The 23,742-nt window shown below is 43.3% G+C and overlaps 2 protein-coding genes across 2 annotated transcripts in view; both read right to left on the bottom strand.

Moving 5' to 3' along the window:
• Positions 1-23,742, bottom strand: part of SYT16 (synaptotagmin 16) — a 131,595-nt gene that overhangs the window by 58,037 nt on the left and 49,816 nt on the right. The window lies entirely within an intron of this gene.
• Positions 14,056-14,609, bottom strand: LOC133751354 (large ribosomal subunit protein eL21-like). Its single transcript, XM_062181355.1, has one exon. The coding sequence runs from the start codon at positions 14,578-14,580 to the stop codon at positions 14,098-14,100; it is 483 nt and encodes a 160-aa protein (XP_062037339.1). The 5' UTR covers positions 14,581-14,609; the 3' UTR covers positions 14,056-14,097.

Raw genomic sequence — 23,742 nt, 5'->3', positions numbered from 1 at the left:
CCTGCCCCAGTCATTGTGGCCATTTGGGGAGTGAACCAACAGATCTCAATGTCTGCCCCATCCCTCTGCTCCCTCTCCCCCTCAGTCCCTCTTTGTCTTCTCTCTGTCACTCTGGTTTTCAAAACAAGACAAAAAAAGAAAAAAATCAAGCAAAGGCTTCAACAGTAAATGAACAAAGGAATTTAAAAATCAGTAGAATCCTGCATTAGTCGTGGGTCTCCAGGAAACCAGAAGGAATAAATATGCAGTGGTCTCTCAGTATCTGCAGGAAGTAATTCCAGGAAACTCTGCTTCCCCAGGGTTATCAAAACCTTCCGGTGGTCAAGTCCCTCCCATAAAATAATGCAGTGCTTCCCTGTAACCTATACAATCCTCCCATGTACTTTAAATAACCTCTAGATTACTAATGATATCTAGCACAATCTGAATACTACATTAATATGAGGGGACTTCAAAACATTCATAGAAAATGGAATTATAATGGGGCTGGAGCTGTGGCATAGCGGGTAAAGTTGCTGCCTGCAGTGCCGGCATTCCATATGGGTGCTGGTTCGAATCCCGGCTGTTCCACTTATGATCCAGCTCTCTGCCAATGGCCAGGAAAAGCAGTAGAAGATGGCCCAAGTGCTTGGGATTCTGCACCTGCATGGGAGACCTGGAAGAAGCTCCTGACTCCTGGTTTCAGATCAGCGCAGCTCCCACCATTGCGGCCAATTGGGGAGTGAACCAAGACCTCTCTCTCTCTCTCTCTCTGCCTCTCCTTCTCACTATGTGTAACTCTGCCTTTCAAATAAATAAATAAATAAATCTTTTTTAAAAAAGAAAATGGAATTATAAGATAAAAATTAAAGATATAGGAAAAAGCATTTAACCCAGCAAGTAAGATGTGCACTGGAATACTTGGATTCAGTTTCCAGTTCTGGCTTCTGACCACCTTCCGGCAATGCAGTCCTTGGTGGAAGGCAATGGCCATGGCTCAAGTGATGGAGTCTCTGCCACCCAGGTAGGAGGCCTGGATTGATTTCCCAGTTCCTGGCTTCAATCCCAGCCTAACCCTGGCCATTGTGGGTACCACTGTGAATCAGCAAATAGAAACAATCTCATTCTTGCTATCTTTCTCTTTCAGGCAAATACCCAATTTAAAAAAAAAAAATGGACATTATTTCTTAACCTAATCTCCATCAAATTCAAGATACTTTTCCAAGCAATAAGTAATCTATCTATAAAAACTGAGGGTCCTGGGAATTCAACCATGTCAGTGCAGCCTATTTTACATTATTAACTAAAGAAAAATGAGTTCCACCTAAATTTTTTTAAATATTTATTTTATTTTATTTTGAAAGTCAGAGTTAGAGAGAGAGAGAGAGAGAGAGAGAATCTCCTGACTGGACCAGGCCAGAGCCAGGAGCCAGGAGTTTCTTCCAGGTCTCCCACATGGGCAGTAGGGGCCCAAACACTTGGGTCATGTTCTATTACTTTCCCAGGCCATTAACAGGAAACTGAATCAGAAGTTGAGCAGCTGGGACCTTAACCGGCACCCATTTGGGATGCAGCATCACAGGTGGCAGCTTAACCTACTACATCACAACACCAGCTCTCCATTTAAAGATTCTTTTAAGACTAGTAAACAGAGAATGAAGAAGGAACCAAACCAGGACTGAAAGGTAGACACCTATTTATTCCCCATCAAAGCTCACACAGAAGTATCCTTGTTGGATGAAGGGAATGAGCGAGAGCTTTGTTCTCATGGGGAGGGATTCTCTGAAGCCTTCCTGAACATGTGTCTATAAACCTGCAGCTGGCTTTCTTGAAGCACGCTCACCATAAGCAGATGGCATCACTCTGTGCCCCTCCAAAACATCGACAGGCAAAATGCCTCCAGCATCTCCAAAACCGTTGCCAGGACCTTTGCTCTGGGCTGATCTGCCTTTGATTGGACTGGACTACCTGCACCTCTTAGTAGCCATTGCTTTGGTTATGCTTTCTCTTTAGGATTGTACTGATAAAGTCATATTTTATATCCTGTCACAGGTTTGCAAAGAAATGCTACAGGATATTGATCCACTTGTTTAAATTTTCTATTAAAATTCTGTTCTGAGGCCAGAACTGTGGTGTAGTTGGTAAAGCTGCCACCTGCAGTGCTGGCATCCCATATGGGTGCCAGTTCTAGTCCTGGCTGCTGCACTTCTAATCCAGTTCTCTGCTATGGCCCGGGAAAGCAGTGGAAGATGGTCCAAGTCCGTGGGCCCCTGCACCTGCGTAGAAGACCTGGAAGAAGCTCCTGGCTCCTGGCTTTGGATAGGCGCAACTCCAGCCCTTGAAATCATCTGAGGAGTGAACAAGTAGATGGAAGATCTCTCTCTCTCTGCCTCTCTGTAACTCTGACTTTCAAATAAATAAATAAATCTTAAAACAAAAAAACAAAAACAAAACAAAACAAAAAAAAAAAAAACCTCTGTTCTGATCTGCAGCTCCTCTGGGTGCAATAGCTTTGGCAGCAACTTTCTGAACAGAAAGCTTATTTTTCACCCAGAATTGTGTAAGCCAAATCAGTTGAGATGTGTATGGTTCTGGTTATTGTTTCTGCTGCCAGCGATCGTTCTGTTGTAGTTAGAGCATGGACAAGACTCATTTTTTCCTCACAAATTTGTGTGGTTGGTCTGCCTCTGTGAGCTTCAACTTCAGCAACGCCTCATTCTTTTTAATGGAGGTTTCCATTTGTAAACTGCTGATTTCTTTGGGACACTGTGCCCTTAAAATTTTCATAAAGTAGAGGTGATCTCATCATTTTCTCACTGACATTTCAACCAAAAAATCTGATGTCTGTTCTTGCTTCAATTTTAGCTCTGATAAGGGCTTTTCTCAAATTAATATCTTATGTTCTATAGTGCCCCAAAGCAGATCCTTTTCAGACATGTTATAACTAGTTAGTACGAGTTTATTTGGTGCAAAAATTTTTGAAAGGCCTGTATAGTTTTTTTAATAAAATGCATTAAATTTTTTGAGGCCCCCTTGTCATTGTTATACTGTACTGGTAAGGGGACAATGACAATGAGAGTAGGTCTGCATGTGTTTGGACTTCACAACCATCATAGGCCAAACTGCACAGTTATACCCGTGAGATGAAGGCAAACAATGCTCAGGCAGTGAGTGCTGGGGACAGACTCAGGATCTGTGAAAGACGAGAGGCTGCAGCAGGGTGTGCACATCACTTCATGGGGACTCAGCATGGTGCTGGACATGGGAGAAATTGGTTTTTGCTTTTGGGGACTTTCTGGAATTTTAAGAACTATTTTAGGTCTACGATTGGTTGAATCTGTAGATGCAGAACCCAAAGATACAAAGGACAAGACTGTATGTGTATATGAATATACAGGAAGAGATTTATTATAAGGGATCAGCTCGTGCCAAGTACGGAAGGCGAGAAGAGCCAAGATCTATAGTAAGAAGCCGGTGTCATTTCCAGCCTGAAGGCCTGGGAATCAAGGGAGCTGCCGATGGTATAAGCTCCATTCCGAGTACAGAAGCCGGATGCAGAATTCCCTCTCACTTGCTCCTCTTGTTCTACTCAGATTTCGTGCTGATTGGTTAAGGCCTACTCACACCAGTGAGGGCAGTCTGCTTCATTGAGGCCAGCAATTCAAATGTCAATCGCACCCAGAAGCACCCTCACAGACACATAGGGAATAATGTCTGACCCAGAGCTGCACTCAGGGTATATAGCGGACACATAAAATTAACATCACAAGTAACACATAAAAGCCAAGTGGCAAAGTGGGAAAAACATCAACAAAGAATCAGGACAGAAACGGATTTCAACTCCGGATATTTCCCAAGTGAGTGGCATTGGATAATCTGTAAGCATAACTTTATTCATCTATTAGAAATTAGATCAGGCACTGTGACACAGCAAGTTAAACTACCACTGCAGACACTCACATCCCACAGCAGCGCGCCTGGTTCTAGTCCTGGAGACTCTGTACTAATGGTCCAGTTTCCTGCTAAGGCACTGGGGAAGCAGCAGACGATGGCTCAAGGACTTTTGTTCCTGCTACCGGCGAGAGAGACCTGGATGGAGCTCTGGGCTCTTGGCTTCACCCTGGCCTAGCCCTTGCTTTGCAGGCACTTAAACAGGGAGCCAGTTGTAGAAGACAACCCTCTCTCCCTGTCCCTACCTCTCCATCCCTCTGACTTCCAAATAAATAAATAAATCCTTTACAAAAATCAGACCAACTTTCAGCTCCTGTTATATGGGAACCTCAGGCCATACACAAGAAGGTACTTCAGAAAGCTCATGAAAATGCAAGCTTATGTTGGGGTGAAACAAGTTTTGAAATTCATGTATATACAAAGTATCTGCAAAAAGTCCATGTGTGCAGTGAATGCAGCATCCCATACCAATACCAGTCCAAGCCCTGAGCCCCAGCTGCTCAGCTTCCAATCCAACTCCCTACTGGTATGCCTGGGAAAGCAGAAGAAGATGGGCCCCTGCCCTCCCTGTGGGAGACCAGGATGGAGTTCCTGGCCCCCTGGCTTCAGCCTGACCTACTTCAGTAGCTGGAGCCATTTCAGGAGTGAACCAGAAGATGGAAGATATCTCTGGGTCTCTCCCTCTCTATCACTCCGCCTGTCCAATGAACAAATATTTTTTTAAAGTTTGTTACAATGTATATTAAGAAAAACTATGCATAGATTTAAAGACATTTTGCACCAAATTAAATTTATCTTTTAATCCCATTTGCCAGGAGCTTTTGAAGTATCTTCATAGAGCAACTCCGGCTACAAACATGCAAATACTGATGAACTCAGAATCAACCCTTGAGGCTTCCTGGTCTGGCTGAAAGGCCTACGAGTGCATTTCACACATGGAAAACCAAGACTCTGTGACAAAAAATATCCTACATGGACGATCTCTGTGAGACCTCGGTGGAGAGAAAGGATCATCAAAGAAGGATATCTTCTCTGAAGGGAGGAGAGAACACCCACTTTGCTTATGGCCGTGTCCAAACACCAATGGAGTCTATGGTCACAGAAGGCTTCCATAGCCTTGGCAGCCCATGGCTAGAGCCTCGGGAGATCACAGATGTCATAAATAAGAGTGTTAATTGTTAAAGGAACAACAGAAGTCACTGTGCACTTACTCCCCATACAGGACCTCCATCCCTAATGAGTTGAACTATGAGAATTGACTGCAAATTTTGTTCCCAAACTGTACTCTATATGTTGTGTGTGTGCGTGGGTGCAAATTGTTGAAGTCTATGCTTAGCATGGAGCTGGTCCTCTGTATATAAAGTCAAACTAAAAATGAACCATAATGAAGAAGGAGATGGGAGAGGGAGGTGGGATAGGATTTGTCGGGGGAGGGTGGGTATGGGAGAAAGAACCACTGTATTTCTAAAGTTGTATCTATAAAATAGTGCATTAATTAAATAAAAACTTTTTTTAAAAGTGGCTCTAACTCAAAGGGATAATCAATATGTTTATAGATCCCATAGGCTGAGATCTAGGATATCAATAGCCTTGGGTTCATACAAGGCTGGATTCCAGACCATAGCATAAGGCTACTACTCTTTAGTAAATGCTATCCTTCATTCAATGGGGTGAGTAGCAACATTCTACCTAACAGTCTGGATCTGGAGAAGTAGCAACAAATCTTTCATTCTCTTTGATCTATGAATTAAGGGGGGAGAATATCATGAGAAATAAAAACCTCAAGTAATCCTCTGCCTTGCAGCGCCAGCACACCAGGTTATAGTCCCGGTTGGGGTGCCGGATTCTGTCCCAGTTGCCCCTCTTCCAGGCCAGCTCTCTGCTATGGCCTGGGAGCACAGTGGAGGATGGCCCAAGTCCTTGGGCCCTGCACCTGCATGGGAGACCAGGAGAAGCACCTGGCTCCTGGCTTCCAATCAGTGCGGTGCGCCGGCCGTAGCGCGCTGGCCGCGGCAGCCATTGGAGGATGAACCAATGACAAAGGAAGACATTTCTCTCTCTCTCTCACTGTCTACTCTGCCTGTCAAAAAAAAAATTTTTAAAAAACCTCAAGTCTTTACGTCTCACAGACATGCAATAGGAGCAATAGCAGAATTACTTAAGAACTCTTCTAGGGGTTGGCATTGTGGCATAGCAGATTAATCCTCCGCTGCCTGTGGTGCCAGCATCCCATATGGGTGCCGGTTGGAGTGCCAGCTTCTCCACTTCCAATCCAGCTCCCTACTAATGCGCCTGGGAAAGCAAAGGAAGATGGCCCAAGTGCTTGGGCCCCTGCACCCTGCTTGGGAGACCCGGATAAAGATCCTGGTTTCTGGTTTTGGTCTGGCTCAGCCATTGCAGCTATTTGGAAAGTGAACCAGTGGCTGGAAGACCTCTCTCTCTCTCTCTGTCTTTCTGTAACTCTGCCTTTCAAATAAATAAAATAGATCTTAAAAAGGAAAGAACTCTTCCATAATTCAAGGTATACAGGACTATGTTGCTCATCAAGCATCAAAGTCACCCTTGCTGGAGTTGAGCTCACGCATGTCGTAGGTATGTTGGATGGCCGTAGCAAACTATCAGAGATGGAGTGGCTTATTCACAACAGAGACAATCGCTCACAGTTTTGAAGGCGGGAGTTTGAGATCAGGGTGCCAGCTCTGTCAAGTTCTGGTGCAAGCTCTTTAGGTTGTGGACTGCCATCTTCTCCTCGTATCCTCACATAGCAGAAACAGAGTCAGCCAGCTGTCTGACCTCTGCTCACAAAGGCACTGAGCCCATTCCTAAGAGCTCTATCCTCAAGACAAAAATGACTTCCCAAGAGCCCCACCTCCATATGCCATCACATGGAAGTTGGGGTTTCAATACGCAAATTTGGAGGGGGCACAAATAATAAGTCAGCAATATTCTTTCCTTGCCCTCCCCACAATCAACTCACTTCTTCCCAATAGCCCCTAAATTCTTAACTTGTTCCAGTCTCGACTCTACAGTATGAAGTCCAAAGTCTCATCTAGTTATGATCTAAATCAGATACGGTGAGACTTGAGATACCACGCATCCTCAGGCAACGTTCATCTCTGGCTGTCAACCTGCGAACCCAGACAAGTAAGGCACTTCCAAAACACCATCGTGGGACAGGTGCAGGACAGACATCCTTATTCCAAGAGGAAAAGAAAGACTAGAGTGGCAAACCCAGCGAGTTCAAAACCTAGCAAGGGAAATTCTATGAGATCTCCTCCTTTTTTTTTTTTTTTAATTCATTTAAGTTATATAAGTTTCACATATTTCATATATGTGGATTTAGGAATGACTTGAGAATAATCCTCTCTGGCCGGATTCATTGTCTCCCAGGCCCACTGGTGCGTGGCACTTCCGGCTTTTCAACTCACAAGTTCAGAGGTCCCACATTCTGGAACCACTGGGGCAGAGGTTCTGCCCTTACAGCTGTGTCAGGCAGGGGTTTTGCCTCCAGGGTTCTTCCTGGTGGATCTGTCCTCAAAGCTTTGGGTAGTGGCCATCAGGTCTATTGAAAGCAAAGCAAATGGTCCCCCTTTTAAAAACAAGGAGGGAGCCCTTGGGAATCTTTGAATTACCGTCAGAGTTATTCTTCCCTTATCTTGAAAAATAACTCAATATCCTGGCTGAATAGTAATATGACCTCATCCTGTAAAATCCAAGAAGTCCAAATGCCTCCCTTCCTCCCTATCTCCTTCCCCTTCAGTTCAAACCATTAGTTTTCCTTTCAGGGTAGTTGGTTAAGTCCATGATTCACATGCACAGCAATCTGCTTATCGAAGTGTCATTTGGCCAGCCCCCTTAGTGGTCCTTTCTGAACATACTTTCTCAACTTTTACAAAATAGACAGGCTGACAGCTTTCCAAATCTGTCATTTCTGGTTCCTATTTGCTTAGTCTTGTGTCTGCTAAAGTGCATATGCTTCGCTTGCACTTTAAGCAGGGAGGGGAGACCAAGCTGGGCCTTCAATACTTTGCCCGGAAATCTTTTTGGTTAAAAATCCAATTGCATTGCTCTCAGTTTCTACCTTCCCATAACACACAAGAATACAAAAACAATGCAGCCAAGTTCTTTGCTGCTTTAAAACATGGGCCCATCCTGGGTTCTTTGTGCGATAACATGCTCATTTCCATAAGAGAACTCATTACAATGAACTTTACTATCCACATTTCTACAATATGGATATGATTATGTATTAAGAAGGTGGAAATTTTGTCTGTAGCTTTCTTCTTTTCTGAGCCCTTACTGTAGTCACCTTTGAGAGTTCCTTCATGATAATCTTGGGCTCTCCTGGTATGCACTTTACTACTCTTCGCTTCTAGGCGTTGCTTAACTTCAAACCTGCACTGACATTTTAGCTATCTGTTTACAGCAGCACCCCACTTCTCCATATCTCTTTCTGCCTTAGTTCATGCTTCTACAACAAAGCAGTACAGACCGCTGGCTTATAAACAGAAGAGACGTGTTTATCACAGTCCTGGAGGCCGAATTCTGAGATGAGGGCACCAGCACTGTCAGGGTCTGATTCAGGCTGAAGACTGTTACCTTCTGGTTTTCTCCTCGCATGGCAGAAAGAGAGCTTCCAAGCTCTAACAAAGGTCCACTCCCATGCCCTAAGGACTCCCCAAAGACCTCACTTCTAAATTTCAGAGGGATGTAAATATTCAGTTACTAAAACCCCACAGACACACAGAGGATAACACTAGAGAGATCAAACTAGCTGTAAGGGGCATGGCAAACAGTCAAAGATACACAGTCATCTCAAATACATGTGGGAGATTACAAAATTTAGACCACAGAGGAAGTTTCAAAATGACAATTAGACCACAATCTAATTTCAATACCATTAACAATAAATGACTTGACTCATTAAAATTATAGAAAGTATTTTTGGGAACCACAATCCACACTTTAAAGATATTGGTATGTCAAAGAAACCCTAATTAGAATAAAATATTCATAAATGAAAAATAATGAACACATTGCATATCATACACTTAACTGATAAAGGCTTAATAACAAGAATCTACAAAGAGATCAAGAAATTCCACAACAAAAAAACAAAAAACCCACTTAATGGGTGGGCCAAGGACCTAAATAGACATTTTTCAAAAGAGGAAATCCAAACGGCCAACAGACACATGAAAAAATGTTCAGGATCACTAGCCATCAGGGAAATGCAAATCAAAACCACAATGAGGTTTCACCTCACCCCGGTTAGAATGGCTTACATACAGAAATCAAAAACCAACAGATGCTGGCGAGGATGTGGGGGAAAAGGCTCATTAATCCACTGTTGGTGGGAATGCAAACTGGTAAAGCCTCTATGGAAGACAGTTTGGAGATTCCTCAGAAACCTGAATATAGCCCTACCACATGACCCGGCCATCCCACTCCTTGGAATTTACCCAAAGGAAATTAAATTGGCAAATAAAAGAGCTGTCTGCACATCAATGTTTATTGCAGCTCAATTCACAATAGCTAAGACATGGAATCAACCTAAATGCCCATCAACAGAAGACTGGATAAAGAAATTATGGGATATGTACTTTACAGAATACTATACAACAGTAAGAAATTAAATCTGGTCATTTGCAACAAAATGGAGGAATCTGGAAAACATCATGCTGAGTGAAATAAGCCAGTCCCAAAAGGACAAATATCATATGTTCTCCCTGATCTGTGACAACTAATTGAGCACCTAAAAGGAAACCTGTAGAAGTGAAACAGACACTCTGACAAACAATGACTTAACAGCCCTTGTCCTGACTGTTGAGGAACAACTTACTATTTTATTCCTTTTAGTATTTTTTGTTCTACTTAATACCATTGGTTTAACTCTTTAATTAACACACAATTATTCTTAGGCATTTAAATTTAACTGAAAAGTGATCCCTGTTAAGTATAAGAGTGGGAATAAGAGAGGGAGGAGATGTAGAGTTTGGCACATGCTCACTTGGACTTACCCTTAATGGAAGAGTTAGAAATGTGCCAGAGGATTCCAATTCAATCCCATCAAGGTGGCATGTACCAATGCCATCTTACTAGTCCAAGTGATCAGTTTAGGTTCATAATTGATCATAATGGGTTAAGTGTCAAAGGGATCACATAAACAAGACTAGTGTCTGCTAATAATAACTGATAGAATTAAAAAGGAGAGAACAATCTAACATGGGAAGCGGGATACACAGCAGACTCATAGAATGGCAGATGTCCTAAACAGCACTCTGGCCTCAGAATCAGCCCTTAAGGCATTTGGATCCAGCTAAAAAGCCCATGAGAGTATTTCAGGCATGGTAAGCCAAGACACTGGCAAGAAAAGTGACCTAAATGAAAGATCTCTGCGAGTGAGATCCCAGAGGAAAGAACAGGCCATCAAAGAAGGAGGTACCTTTCTCTGAACAGAGGAGAGAACTTCTACTTTGACTATGGCCTTTCTAAATAAGAGCAGAGTTGGTGAACTCAAGAGGCTTCCATAGCCTTGGCAGCTCATGACAAGAGCCTCATGTGATTACTGATGTCATAAATAAGATGGTCAATTGTTAAATCAACAATGGAAGTTAACTGTACACCTACTCCCCATGTAGGATCTCTGTCCTTAATGTGTTGTACTATGAGAATTAATGGTAAAACTACTACTCCAACAGTACTCTATACTTTATGTGTCTGTGTGGGTGCAGTCTGTTGAAATCTTTACTTAGTATATACTAAGTTGATCTTCTGTATATAAAGAAAATTGAAAATGAATTTTTTATGAAGAATGGGATGGGAGAGGGAGTGGGAGATGGGATGGTTGTGGGTGGGAGGGAGGTTATGGGGGGAAAAGCTTCTATAATCCAAAAGTTGTACTTTGGAAATTTATATTTATTAAATAAAAGTTGAAAAAAAAAGAAAAGAAAATCTGTACAAGTTAACCTGCTAAAAAAAAGAAATTCATGGATTAATTAATTTAGTATTAGAAAACAAGAAAAATATTGAGAAATGGACAGCTCAAGATGTATCAAACAACAGTTTAAACCGAACCAAAATACCAGGAAGGCTTATAAAGGATGGAGATTGGCGTTGTGGAGGAGTGGGTTAAACCACCGCCTGTGACACCAGAATCCCCTATCAGAGTGCCAGTTCAAGTCCTGGCTGCTCTGCTTCTGATCCAGCTTCCTACTAATATGCTTGGGAAGGCAGCAGACGACCCCAGTACTTGGGTCCCTGTCATCCATGTAGGAGACCCAGGTAGAGTTCCTGGCTCCTGGCTTTGGCCGAGCCCAGCTCCAGCCTTTTTGGCCATTTAGGGAATGGACCAGTGGATAGATCTCCTTCTGTCTGTCTCTTCTTCTCCATCACTCTGCCTTTCAAATAAATAAAAATAATACAATAATAAAATAAGCCTTTTTTTTAAAAAAAAAGGCTTAAAGCAGATACTAATAAAAATATTAAGATGATACTACATAAAAAACTAAAGATAAAAACTATCTTTTAAAGAGAAACCAACAAAATTAAGACAAAGAAGCTACAGAGACAGTAGACATTTAAATATCATAAAAGAAAAGGTAAATGTAAATAATTTTAAACCAAAAACATGCAGACGAGGGCCGGCACTGTGGCACAGCAGGTAAAGGTAAAGGTGCTGCCTGCAGTGCCAGCATCCCATATGGGTGCTGGTTCAAGTTCCAGCTGCTCAACTTCCAATCCAGCTCCCTGCTAATATGCCTGGGAAAGCAGTAGAAGATGACTCAAGTCCTTGGGCCCTTGCACCCATGTGGGAGATCCGGAAGCTCCAGGCTCCTGGCTTTGGATGAGCCCAGCTCTGACCACTGCAGCTATGTGGGGAGTGAACCAGTGAATGGAAGAGCTCTCTCTCTCTCTGCCTCTGCCTCTCTGTATCTCTGCCTTTCAAATAAATAAATAAATCTTTAAAAAAAAAAACCACATAGGTCAATGACAACTAAAGAAATAAAATTTAGAAAAAAATAATTCCAATAAAGCCTCATCATATCCAGTTTCATATGACATTTTCCAAATTTTAGTAGATAACTAAACTTGTAGAAGGAAAAACTTCTCCTGGCATTTTTAAGAAGATGGTATTAACTCAAGGAAGGTAACACAAGATAGATCAGTCTCACACAAAATCCTAGTGGCAAGTATCCTAAACAGTGGCAAATAAAATTCCTAATGTATTAAAATAAGTACAGCAAAAATAGAAGCTTACAACAGATATACAAAGAGGCTTCAATAGTAAGAAAGTTTTAAATGTAATTAATCTCAATAGGTTAAAGAAAAAATAATCATTTCAGTCTATATGGAAAATAATATTTGAAAATTTCAATACCCATTACCAGCAAACTAAGAGTAGGAGGAAACTTCAAAATCTGAAGAGAGAACATATCCTAAGCATCACACTCAGTGGCGAAGCTTTAGAATGACTTAGCGACAGCTCACAACAAGAGTCCTTGGTCCCATCACTCCCTTTTGGTGTTGGACTAGAGGTCCTGAAAGTGCAGTACCACCAGAAAGACAAAGGAAGTGCATGGATTGTAAAGCAAGAAATGAAATTTCAAAAATAGGACTTTCCAAGAGAAACCAGCCAGCCTTGAAAAACATCAACAGTTCATCAAGAGCATTCCTGTCTCTCATCAAGATGGAATAACAAAGCCCCCCAAAACTTGGGCATGAACAAGGGTCTTCAAGATATTAAAGTTTACATCAGCAAAAAGGGGAAGATTACTCAAGGAAGAAATAGCAGTAAGGGAACTGCTATGATTTCCCAAGCTGAATGCCTACAGCCACCCTCAAGGCCACAGCTCAGAGGACAGAGCTGGTGTTCGCCCAAAGTATCAAGACGGATCAAGGAGAGGTGAAAACAACACTAGGCAGAGGAAAATACACTGGCAAGGACTAAGGGCAGATTTGAGCAATACTGAAGACAGAAGACTAATGAGCTCGGAACATAGCAACAAAATCCTTCCAGAATGAAACTCAGAGAAAAATAATTACTGTTAGAACAAAAACACACACACATGCAAGGTCCCAACGAACAGCGGGACAAAGTCACACCACGTCACACATGCATAATGGACACCAAGAGGAGATACTTGAAAAAATAGTGGTTTACAAGTTTTCTGCACTTTATGAAAATTATAATTCCATCAATTCAAGAAAGTTCCACACAGCCTAAGAAAATGGTGAAAACTGTACTAAAGTGTGTTATGCTCAAATTCCTTAAAATCATTTAAAAGCAGCCAGGACCGGAACAAAACCAAGAATAAACACTAATGGAAACTCCACCATTTTTTTTAAAGATTTATTTTATTTATTTGAAAGTCAGAGTTACAGAGAGACGTAGAGAGAGAGAGAGAGAGAGAGAGAGAGGTCTTCCATCCGCTGGTTCACTCCCCAGTTGGCTGCAACGGCCAGAGCTGAGCTGATCTAAAGCCAGGAGCCAGGAGCTTCTTCTGGGTCTCCCACACAGGTGCAGGGGCCCAAGCACTTGGGCCATCTTCTATTGCTTTCCCAGGCCATAGCAGAGAGCTGGATCGGAAATAGAACAGCCAGGACTTGAACCAGCACACATATGGGATGCTGGCATTGCAGGCGGTGGTGGCTTTACCCACTACACCACAGCATCAGCACCGACTCCACCATTTTTGTAAACCTAAAATTGCTCTAACAATAGTCTACTTTTAAGTAGTCAAAAAAGAAAAAAATATACGTTGTGTGCACAGGAACATTGATCAGGATGACAGTGGATTTTTCATTGTGAAATCTCACAATGAGGGCCCAGCACTGCGGTGTAGTGGGCTGAGCCTTGGCCTGCAGCACCAGCATCCCATATAGGTGCTGGCTTGAGTCCCGGCTGCTCTTCCAATCCAGCTCCCTGTTTATGGCCTAGTAAAGCAGTGGAGAGTGGCCCAAGTGCTGGGTCCCCTGCACCCACATATGGGAGACTGAGAAAAAGCTCTTGGTCCTGGCTTCGGATCAGCCCAGCTCCAGTCATTGCAGCCATTTGGGGAGTGAACCAGCAGATGGAAGACCTCTCTCTCTGCCTCTCAAATAAATAACTAATATCTTTTTTTTTCTACTCAATTAGCTCTTATTTATTTATTTATTTTACATTTATTATGCCATGAATTCATAAGGAATGGGTTCCAGCAGCTCAGGCTCCTTTCCATTGGTTCTGACAAAGTGGGCTTCTCTGGGTGGAGCAGGCTGACGCTTTAGTTGAACCCAGGTACCCTTCTCTTTGGCTTCCTTCTTTTTCTGATCATTTTCCTTCACACGTTTCAAGAAGCTATCTCGGCTCTTAGAGTGCTTAATGTGTTCAATACGCACATTTATTCTCTTGGCAAGAATCTTGCCCTTCACTTGTTTGTTTACAACAAGGCCAACAGCATGCTGGGTAACGTTGTAGACTCTTCCAGTTTTTCCATGGTAACATTTATGGGGCATTCCTTTTTGAACAGTACCCATTCCCTTGATGTCCACAATGTCACCTTTCTTGTAAATGCGCATGTATGTGGCCAAAGGAACAACTCCATGTTTTCTGAAAGGCCTGGAGAACATGTACCGGGTACCTCGCCTCTTTCCCTTTGTGTTCGTCATCTTGGCGAATTACTGGAAGATGGCGGCTCCGGCCAAAAAGCCTAATATCTTTTTTAAAAAATCTCCACTCTGGACCTGCCTGTTAACATGTAATGATGAAATCTTGGCCGAGGAACATGACATTCCTCTCTCCTCTGCATTCCTACAATAAATGCTATCTTACATTTTAATGCAATAAAAATGTATTACATTTATTAATCATATAGGTATGTGCTGCTACCTTGACCAGCAATTTAAATCTTTATTAACATTCTATTCACCAAACATCACCTTTCCCCAACCAGATTGTATATTCTTGTACCCTCACCCATAGGCAATGCTAAGTTCCTTAACCGGATACATACGTACACAGTGCACCTAGTACAAGAAAGATCATCTAGGGTTCTCTCAGCTTGGAAAATGTTACGGTTCTGTAAGAATACCATTTATCCAGATAATGTGACCATCCCCTGACTCCGCAGCATTTTATTCATTTTGATCAGGACACCCCCCCCCCCCCTTGTTCCTGCGCTACTCTTTGTTCTTGGAAGCGGTCTGCCTCAGGCCTTTACAATCCTGAGAGGGAGCGCTGTCAACAGGCCGCAGCACTGGCTGACCTGAACTGCGTCTAAATTCCCCTTTGCATTCAGAAAATTCTCCCTCCATTGAAGAAGAACAGAAGTTCAGAACAATGAATTCAGAATCAGAAGACGGAAGCCCTAGCCCTGGTTATGCCACTTGTTAGCTGGGTCATTCGCTAGGTGTTACTTAACTTCTCTTCCACGTCTTCGTCTATAAATGGGAATAGGTTCCCTGCCTTGCCTTAGAAGGTTTTTGTGAGGAACAAGAAAAATCAAGGGAAGGCACAGGAGAACTCTAATATTTGCTTAGCAGTAGGCTGTACTGCCCGTATTGTATGCAGTACCTCATTTAAATCATGTGTGGGCAAAGAACTCTAACATTTGCTAAGCACTAGGGTATACTCTCCACATTATACGTAATACTTCATTTAAAATGCATGCTATCCTTGGACGTGGCCAGCATATCTACCCTGAGCAGATGGAGCTTCTGAGGCCCTGAAAAGTTAACTAACGTGTGGGCTTCTTCTGACTCCCCCATTGGTACACTGCTTGCATCACACTATTCTAACCTGATAAACACAAAATATAAATGCCAGGGTTCCACCCCTCAGGTGTCAGGGGACTACGAGACCCAGACAATGGACTGGGTCTCAAAACCACAGTAGCCACAAACAAATGGGAATCAGCGCAAAACCCAAGGAGTCATCACAGCAGCTAGGACTGACAAAATCGCAGAGTATGTGCCACTACAGGTTTTCTCTCCTGCACCCAAAGCAGAGGATCCTGCCTGGATGTGGTCCTCTCTCTTGATGAGACCAGGGGTGGCCTTGGAATCCATAAACCGCATTCCAAATGGCAAAATCCACCGACCAGAGGTGCCTGCAGGATGAAACGGTGGGGCCATAGTTAGGCCCTGTAAAAAGCCTTGCCCACACTGTGTTTGGAGATGGCAGAGTGGGTCTACAACCTAGCTTGGAAATCAGATAGGAAAAGAAAGAGAATGGAGGGAAATTCACTCATTTACCAGGATGCCTGCTTAACAAACAGTAAGGACCCCATGATGTGCAGGCCATTTGTGGGGAGCAGAAGCAGACCCCACCTCAGTTGGCTGTAGACAACAAACAAGCACCTCTAGCGTTACCAGCTCTCTCTCCCATGACACTGAAACGTGGGAAAGTCAGACTCACTTAAGAAATCAGAAATAGCCGGCGCCGTGGCTCAACAGGCTAATCCTCCACCTTGCGGCGCTGGTACACCGGGTTCTAGTCCCAGTTGGGGCGCCGGATTCTATCCCGGTTGCCCCTCTTCCAGGCCAGCTCTCTGCTATGGCCAGGGAGTGCAGTGGAGGATGGCCCAGGTGCTTGGGCCCTGCACCCCATGGGAGACCAGGAGAAGCACCTGGCTCCTGGCTTCAGATCAGCGCCGGATTCTGTCCCGGTTGCCCCTCTTCCAGGCCAGCTCTCTGCTCTGGCCCAGGAGTGCAGTGGAGGATGGCCCAGGTGCTTGGGCCCTGCACCCCATGGGAGACCAGGAGAAGCACCTGGCTCCTGGCTTCGGATCGGCACAATGCGCCAGCCGCAGCGGCCATTGGAGGGTGAACCAACGGCAAAGGAAGACCTTTCTCTCTGTCTCTCTCTCTCACTGTCCACTCTGCCTGTCAAAAATAAAAACATAAAAAAAAGAAATCAGAAATAGCCCAGACGGGTCAGTGGCTTTTGGATAGCACCTGCTCCACTGTTGGAGCCCCTGGAACTGGCCAGGATTCGGGACCCAGGTTCTTTTGGACTTTAAAATGGCAAATATGGGGGCTGGCACAGTGGCACATTAGGTTAATTCTCTGCCTACGGCACCAGCATCCCACATAGACACCAGTTCTAGTCCCGGCTGTTGCACTTGCGATCCAGCTCTCTGTTGTGGCCTTGGGCCCCTGAACCAACATGGGAAACCAGGAAGAGGCACCTGGCTCCTGGCTTCAGACTGATGCAGCTCCAGTTTTTGCGGCCATTTGGGGAGTGAACCAGTGGAAGGAAGACTTTCTCCGTCTCTCCTTCTCACTGTCTGTAACTCTACCTCTCAAATAAAAAATAAAATCTTTTTTTAAAAATGGCAAATATGTCACTTGTGTCACTTATTATTTAATACCCGAGTGGAATCTGGGGCAACATCTTATAATAAGATACATTAACAATTAGAACATGAATATTCAGGGATTTCAATGATCTCATGCCAGTCTAAGCCATACTCAACCTTATGAGAAACATTGCCATTTTAGATGTTTTGGATTTTTGAACTCCAAATAAGGATTTGTAAGCATCCTTCAAGGGTGATATTGAAATATAAGTTGAAGATAAAATACGAGGGGTTTTCAAAAAAGTCATGGGAAGCATGTATTATGAGAACATTATGCATAGTTTTTTTATAGTTTTTGCACCAAAATAAATCTCTGATTACATTTTCTGTGATTTTTTAAAAGATTTATTTATTGATTTAAAAATCAGAATCATAGAGAGAGACAGGAAGAGACGGAGAGAGCAATCTTCCATCCACTGGTTCACTCCCCAGATGGCCCAACAGCAGAAGCCAGGAGCCAGGACCTCACCCTGGTCTCCCACGTGCCTGGCAGGGACCCAAGCACTTGGGCCATCTTCTGTTGCTTTTCCCAGCCCATTAGCAGGGAGCTGGATTGGAAGTGGAGCAGTCGGAACTCAAAGGGCACCCATATGGGATGCCTACATCATAGGCAGTGGCTTTACTCGCTACGCCACAATGCCTGCCCCATCTGTGAAATTTTTGAAGTGCCCTAATATGTGGTTGATTTCTAGAAGAGACATCCCAAACCACATGTTGGTGTTTAGTAACATCAATCTATTCCATGAAAGATTTATGAATAAAATAATATAATTTAAGATGCAGAAATCTTCAATAAGCTAAAATTTGTGTTAAGATATGAAAAAATAAGTCTGCAGGATAACATATAGATCTAGAGACTGGGAATAAATAGTAGGCGGGAATTTATACATACACAAGGAAAACACTAGAAAATGAAAAGGAGGTTATGAACAGGGATCCTGCCACAATTAAGCTAAAGGAACAAACAGCTCATGCTCCTCAAACTTTCTCCACGTGGGGACCAGTGTTCTCAGAGCATCGAAATCTGCCTTAGTAGAGCAGAGGCAAGAGTCTGGTGAGAAATGTGTGTGCATTGTTGCTGTACCCTACGGATGCCTTTTGGTCAAAACTTGCTATCGTCTCAGCTGAGCAGGGTGCCAGTGACTCCTTCCCTTCCTGTCTCCCACGGCAACACAGCCTCTTGTCTTTCCCCTTCTCTCTGCTCCTCACCTCAGCTTCCACAGCCAACTCATTTCTTCTGCCATCTCTTGGCACCAGGGCTCTCCTGGCTTCTCCTGGAAGCACCGTGCTCACCACACTTGCATTCTCTGCACATCAAGAATAACCCACGGCCTCAAACACCGCTTCTGGAGTGGTGACAAGCAGAGCAGATTCTCCAGCACCTTTGTCTGAGCTCTGGACGGATGGATTCAACCCCTGCTCTCACCCACAGCCTGTATATTCCTGCTTCAGCTACACCCACCCTGTATGTTCTCACCTTTTTCCTTTCTTCAGATCCTCAGGTTTACATACCCAGAATGGCCTCCCACACACCCAACCCCAACTTTAACTGCATTCTTCTTCTTCTTCTTTTTTTTTTTTTTTTTTTTTTTTTTGACAGGCAGAGTGGACAGTGAGAGAGACAGACAGAGAGAAATGTCTTCCTTTGCCGTTGGTTCACCCTCCAATGGCTGCCATGGCCGGCGCACCGCGCTGATCTGATGGCAGGAGCCAGGTGCTTCTCCTGGTCTCCCATGGGGTGTAGGGCCCAAGCACTTGGGCCATCCTCCACTGCCTTCCCGGGCCACAGCAGAGAGCTGGCCTGGAAGAGGGGCAATCGGGAACTGCATTCTTCTAAGAGCTTCAAGATGCACCTTCTTCAGGGTCTATTCCTCACCTGTCCCGAAATACAAACCTGAGCTTGATGCCATGTCCACATTCTTGCTCCCCCTGGATTCTGTGCTTACCCCATGGGAGCATTTGCCAAAGGATGAGGAACTCCATTTACATGTAGGACAGGTCTTCAAGAGGTGCATAAAAGTGCACGTTTGAAAAGTTACGCATAGATTTCAAATTTTTGTGCTAAAATGAACTTAAAATTCCATTTTCAACAAACCCATTGAAGTTCTCTCCTATGTTCCAGCAGACTGAAAGCCCCAGCCAGCTGGAATCAGGCTGCCTCTCTCTCCATTCTCAGAGCCTAGAGGGCCCTCTGCAACAGCCACTTAATAAATATTTATTGAGGAGACAGTAATTCATTAGCTCCATCATCCTGGAGTGGGAGAAGTCGGAACCCTGAAAGCCCTGGATATGGAAAAGCCCCGTCACCATAACCAAGCACAGAGTGGGTGCTCATCACGGGTAAGTTCGACCAATCAATTCTATATACTTCTTTAACTTTTATGGGACTCTTCCTCTTGTACTTCAGATACCCAGGGATTAAATGAGCTTCTGAGCTCCAGATTTTGGCTCTTTTATAGAACAATGCCTTTCAAATTCAAATTATCTACAAAGCAGTGCACAGAACACAATCTGTTAGTAAACAGCTGTGCATAGGACAGTAAAACACTGTGCCTGTGTTGGCTTCTATCTGCCTCCTTAATGGAATTATATACGTATTCCCTGATTATTTTCTCCCTGTACTCTATTCTTCCTTTCTTTATCCTTATATTCTTTTTTCTCTTAATTCAATGAATCCAACACAATTAAGAGCTTTAATCATAGGATAAAGCAATGAACAGGGTAGCCTGACCAAATAATTAAGATAAGGTAAAAATCAAAGCAGTACACAGCACAAAGAGAGGCAATTCATAATTTCAAAATATAAGATTCTGAACAATTGAGCTATGTGCTCTTAGAACTACTTCATGGTGAATTCTAGAACATATGCTAAAATTGATCATGATGCAAATTGGAGGAAAGGTGGGTTGCAGTCTCTGGCAACATGTCCAACAACCCTCATAGAAGAACCTGGCCCTAACAGTGCTCCAGAAGTAAGCTGTGCCCAGAACAGTTGGCCCCTATACTCAGAATTGACCATCCCGAGGCACCAGGAAAAACACACACACAAACAGTTGCAATCACACCAAAAGACATTGCATCTGCCCTACCCATCAAAGTCACAAGTAGAACTGAGAACCCTGTAGGCTACAGACATGAGGGTCAAATCCACCCTCGGGATAGTAACACTTGTGACGCTTTCCAGAGGATAGCCATGTGAGACAGCTTTTTTTTTTGTTTGTTTGGGAGGGGGGTTTTGGTTTTTTATTAAAACGGCTTCATTGAGATAGAATCACATGACATAGAATTCACAAGTTTTAAGTGTTCAACTCAGTAGTGAATAGAACCATGCTTGCATGAACATGGCTAATGTTAGAACATTTTCATCGCTCCAGAAGAAATCCCCTATCTCTTACCCATCATCCCCACTCCTGGGATTCCCTCATTTCCCTGGGGCCTAGCCAGCCATTGATCTACTTTCTGTCTGCAAGGACATTTCACACAAAAGGAATCACACGAAATGTGGTCGTTGCCAGTGACTTCTTTCATTTAGCATGTTTACAAGGTGCGCCGATGCTGGGTATGTGTCAGTTTCATGGATACACCACATCACGCTTGTGAACTTCTTGGCTATTACGAATGATCCTGCTACAAACTTGTACAAATTTTTGTGGACATAAGTTTGCATTTCTCATGGATATATGCCTAGGAGTGGCATTGCTGGGCTGTATGAGGATAACTCTACATTTAATCTTCTGATAAACTGCTAGATTCTTTTCCAAAGAGGCAGCACCATTTTGCATCCTCAACAGCAGTACACAAATGCTGTGGTTTCTCCAGAGCCCCATCAACACTTGCTTTTATTTGTCTTTGAAAACAGTCGTGCTAGCAAGTGTGAGGTGGTATCTCACTGTATTTTCAGTTTGCCTCTCCCTGATGACTCACGTAACTAAGCATCCTTTCAAGTATTTTCTCTGGACAAATACCTATTCAGATCCTTGGCTCATTTTCATTGTTTAAATGTTCTTACTTGTTTTTCTTCTTTGAAAGACACACACAGGGAGGGGGAGAGGGAGAGAAGGGGTGTGTGTGGTGTGTGTCTGTGTGTATGAGTGAGAGAGAGAGAGAGAGAAAAAGAGAGGGAGGGAGGGAGAGAGAGACAGAGAAACAGAGGGAGGGAGGGAGGGAGAGAGAGAGAGAATGAATCTCCCATCTGCTGGTTCACTCCCCAAATGCCTGCAACAGCCAGAGCTGGGCCAGGCCAAAGCCAGGAGGCTGGAACTTAATCCAAGTCTCCCATATGAGTTGCAGAGACCCAGTTTCTTTGCCTATCACCTGCTACCTCCCTGAGTACACATCAGCAAGAAGCTAGAATGGAAAGTGGAGCTAGTTCTCAAACCCAGACACTCCAAAATGGGATGCAGGCATCTTAACCATTGTGCCAAATGCCCACCCACTTCTGACCATTTTTAATTGGGTTACTGTCATTTTATTAAGCTGTTAGAGTTTTTGTTTTGTGTACAGATTACATATTAGATACACAATTTTAAAGTACTTTCTCTCATTATTTTCACTTTGTTGGTGGTACCATTTGCAGCATAAAAGTTTTGAGTTTTGATGAATTCCAGCATATCTGTTGTTTTAGTTTTGTCACTCATACCTTTAGCTATTATTTCAAAAGGCTGTGCCTCACCAGGGCTACAGAGGTCCACTCCTAGGCATTTTTCTTACAGTTTCCTAGTTATGTCTATGATCCACCGTGCGTTTACTGTTGTGTTTGGTCTGAAGAGGCTGTGTTGTCTCATTGACTATCAGATGCAGATTCCCCAGGTCCATAGCAGCTCTCACATCCTCCTTTCTCCCCTGCATGGTACCGACTCCCTCTCCACCTTACTCACGCTCTCCTGGTATCTCACTCCCCACACTGGCTCATGAACCTTATCTTGTCAAGTGGCTCAGCTGATTTATGACTGCTGAATTTCTTCCAGAACACATGTCCTTGCTTTGGAAATAAATTCAGGTACGCTATGCCAGTTTCTTTGCTTTTATGTGTTGGGGCAAGGGAGGGGGGATACCCCTGATGTTATAACGAAGATTTATACTTGGTGCATTTATTTTGTTAAACTGTCAGACACATTATTTCCACTTTGACCTGCAGGAGGAAAGAAATCAGTTTATTGCATTTGTGACATAATCTGAAGGTACATTTTCATCTGTGATTTTTTTTTTTTGACAGGCAGAGTGGACAGTGAGAGAGAGAGACAGAGAGAAAGGTCTTCCTTTGCCGTTGGTTCACCCTCCGATGGCTGCTGTGGCCGGCGCACTGCGCTGATCCAATGGCAGGAGCCAGGTGCTTCTGCTGGTCTCCCATGGGGTGCAGGGCCCAAGCACTTGAGCCATCCTCCACTGCACTCCCTGGCCACAGCAGAGAGCTGGCCTGGAAGAGGGGCAGCTGGGACAGAACCGGCGCCCTGACCGGGACTAGAACCCGGTATGCCGGTGCCGCAAGGCAGAGGATTAGCCTAGTGAGCCGCGGTGCCGGCCTTTCATCTGTGATTTGTAAAATATCTCTAACAGCTACTTTTCAACTGTCCTCTGGCTTTCAAGATATATTTTCACCATAATATTTTAAGGTCAAATTAAATATTTTATCTTCTATATGTTTTTTTTTCTGAAATACTACATTTTCTAACATATTTTAGGGAAATATATTTTCCTTAAGCTTTTTATGCTAATTTAACACCAGAGACGCTTTTAATTTCATGACATATCTTTCAAAGATGGCTGATACTGTAACTTATGACACAGTATCAGATGGTGTATTTCTAAAAATACTAAATTTACTTTTGTTTATTTTAACATAAATCAATTCAGGTGGATTAATACCCCAAATAATCAGAGATAAAAATTTCTTTCATCCATTGCAATGACATAGTCAGTAGGTAAATGTGTTGCAACAACAAAGATAAAAGGATTCTGTTTCAACCTAGATGCCCACTGGCTAATGACTGGATAAGGAAAGTGTGGTATACATACAAGATGCACTATAACTCAGCCATAAACAAAGGAAATCCTGACATCTGCAACAAAATGGAGGGTCCTAGAGATCATTATGCTACGTGAAACAAGCCAGAGCCAGACAGAGAAATATAATGGGCTGTCTCTCAATTGTGGAACTCGGAGCACGAAGACTGTGCAGATGTCATGTTTTTTGGTCTGTAGTTGTAACTATCACTACGCTGACTCATACCACGCACGTGACAATCGGCCCTTTCCCCCTGCTGTGATCACTGTCATGAATCCCTCCTTTGTGATATTAATGCCTGTGTTTTCAAGAAAAATAATACATGTGTGTATAGAATGTATACATATGAAGTGAATGACGATGTTAAACATTGTTAAACCTAAAACTATAAACTCATATATATATATATATATGTATAGAGAGATTGTGTTTACAATAACATTCCATTCCTGAAAAGATACCAGTAAG

The sequence above is a fragment of the Lepus europaeus genome, chromosome 22, assembly GCF_033115175.1.
Source record: "Lepus europaeus isolate LE1 chromosome 22, mLepTim1.pri, whole genome shotgun sequence".
Classification (NCBI taxonomy): domain Eukaryota; kingdom Metazoa; phylum Chordata; class Mammalia; order Lagomorpha; family Leporidae; genus Lepus; species Lepus europaeus.
The sequence above is the reverse complement of the archived record's forward strand: the minus strand, read 5'-3'. Positions and strand labels throughout refer to the sequence as shown.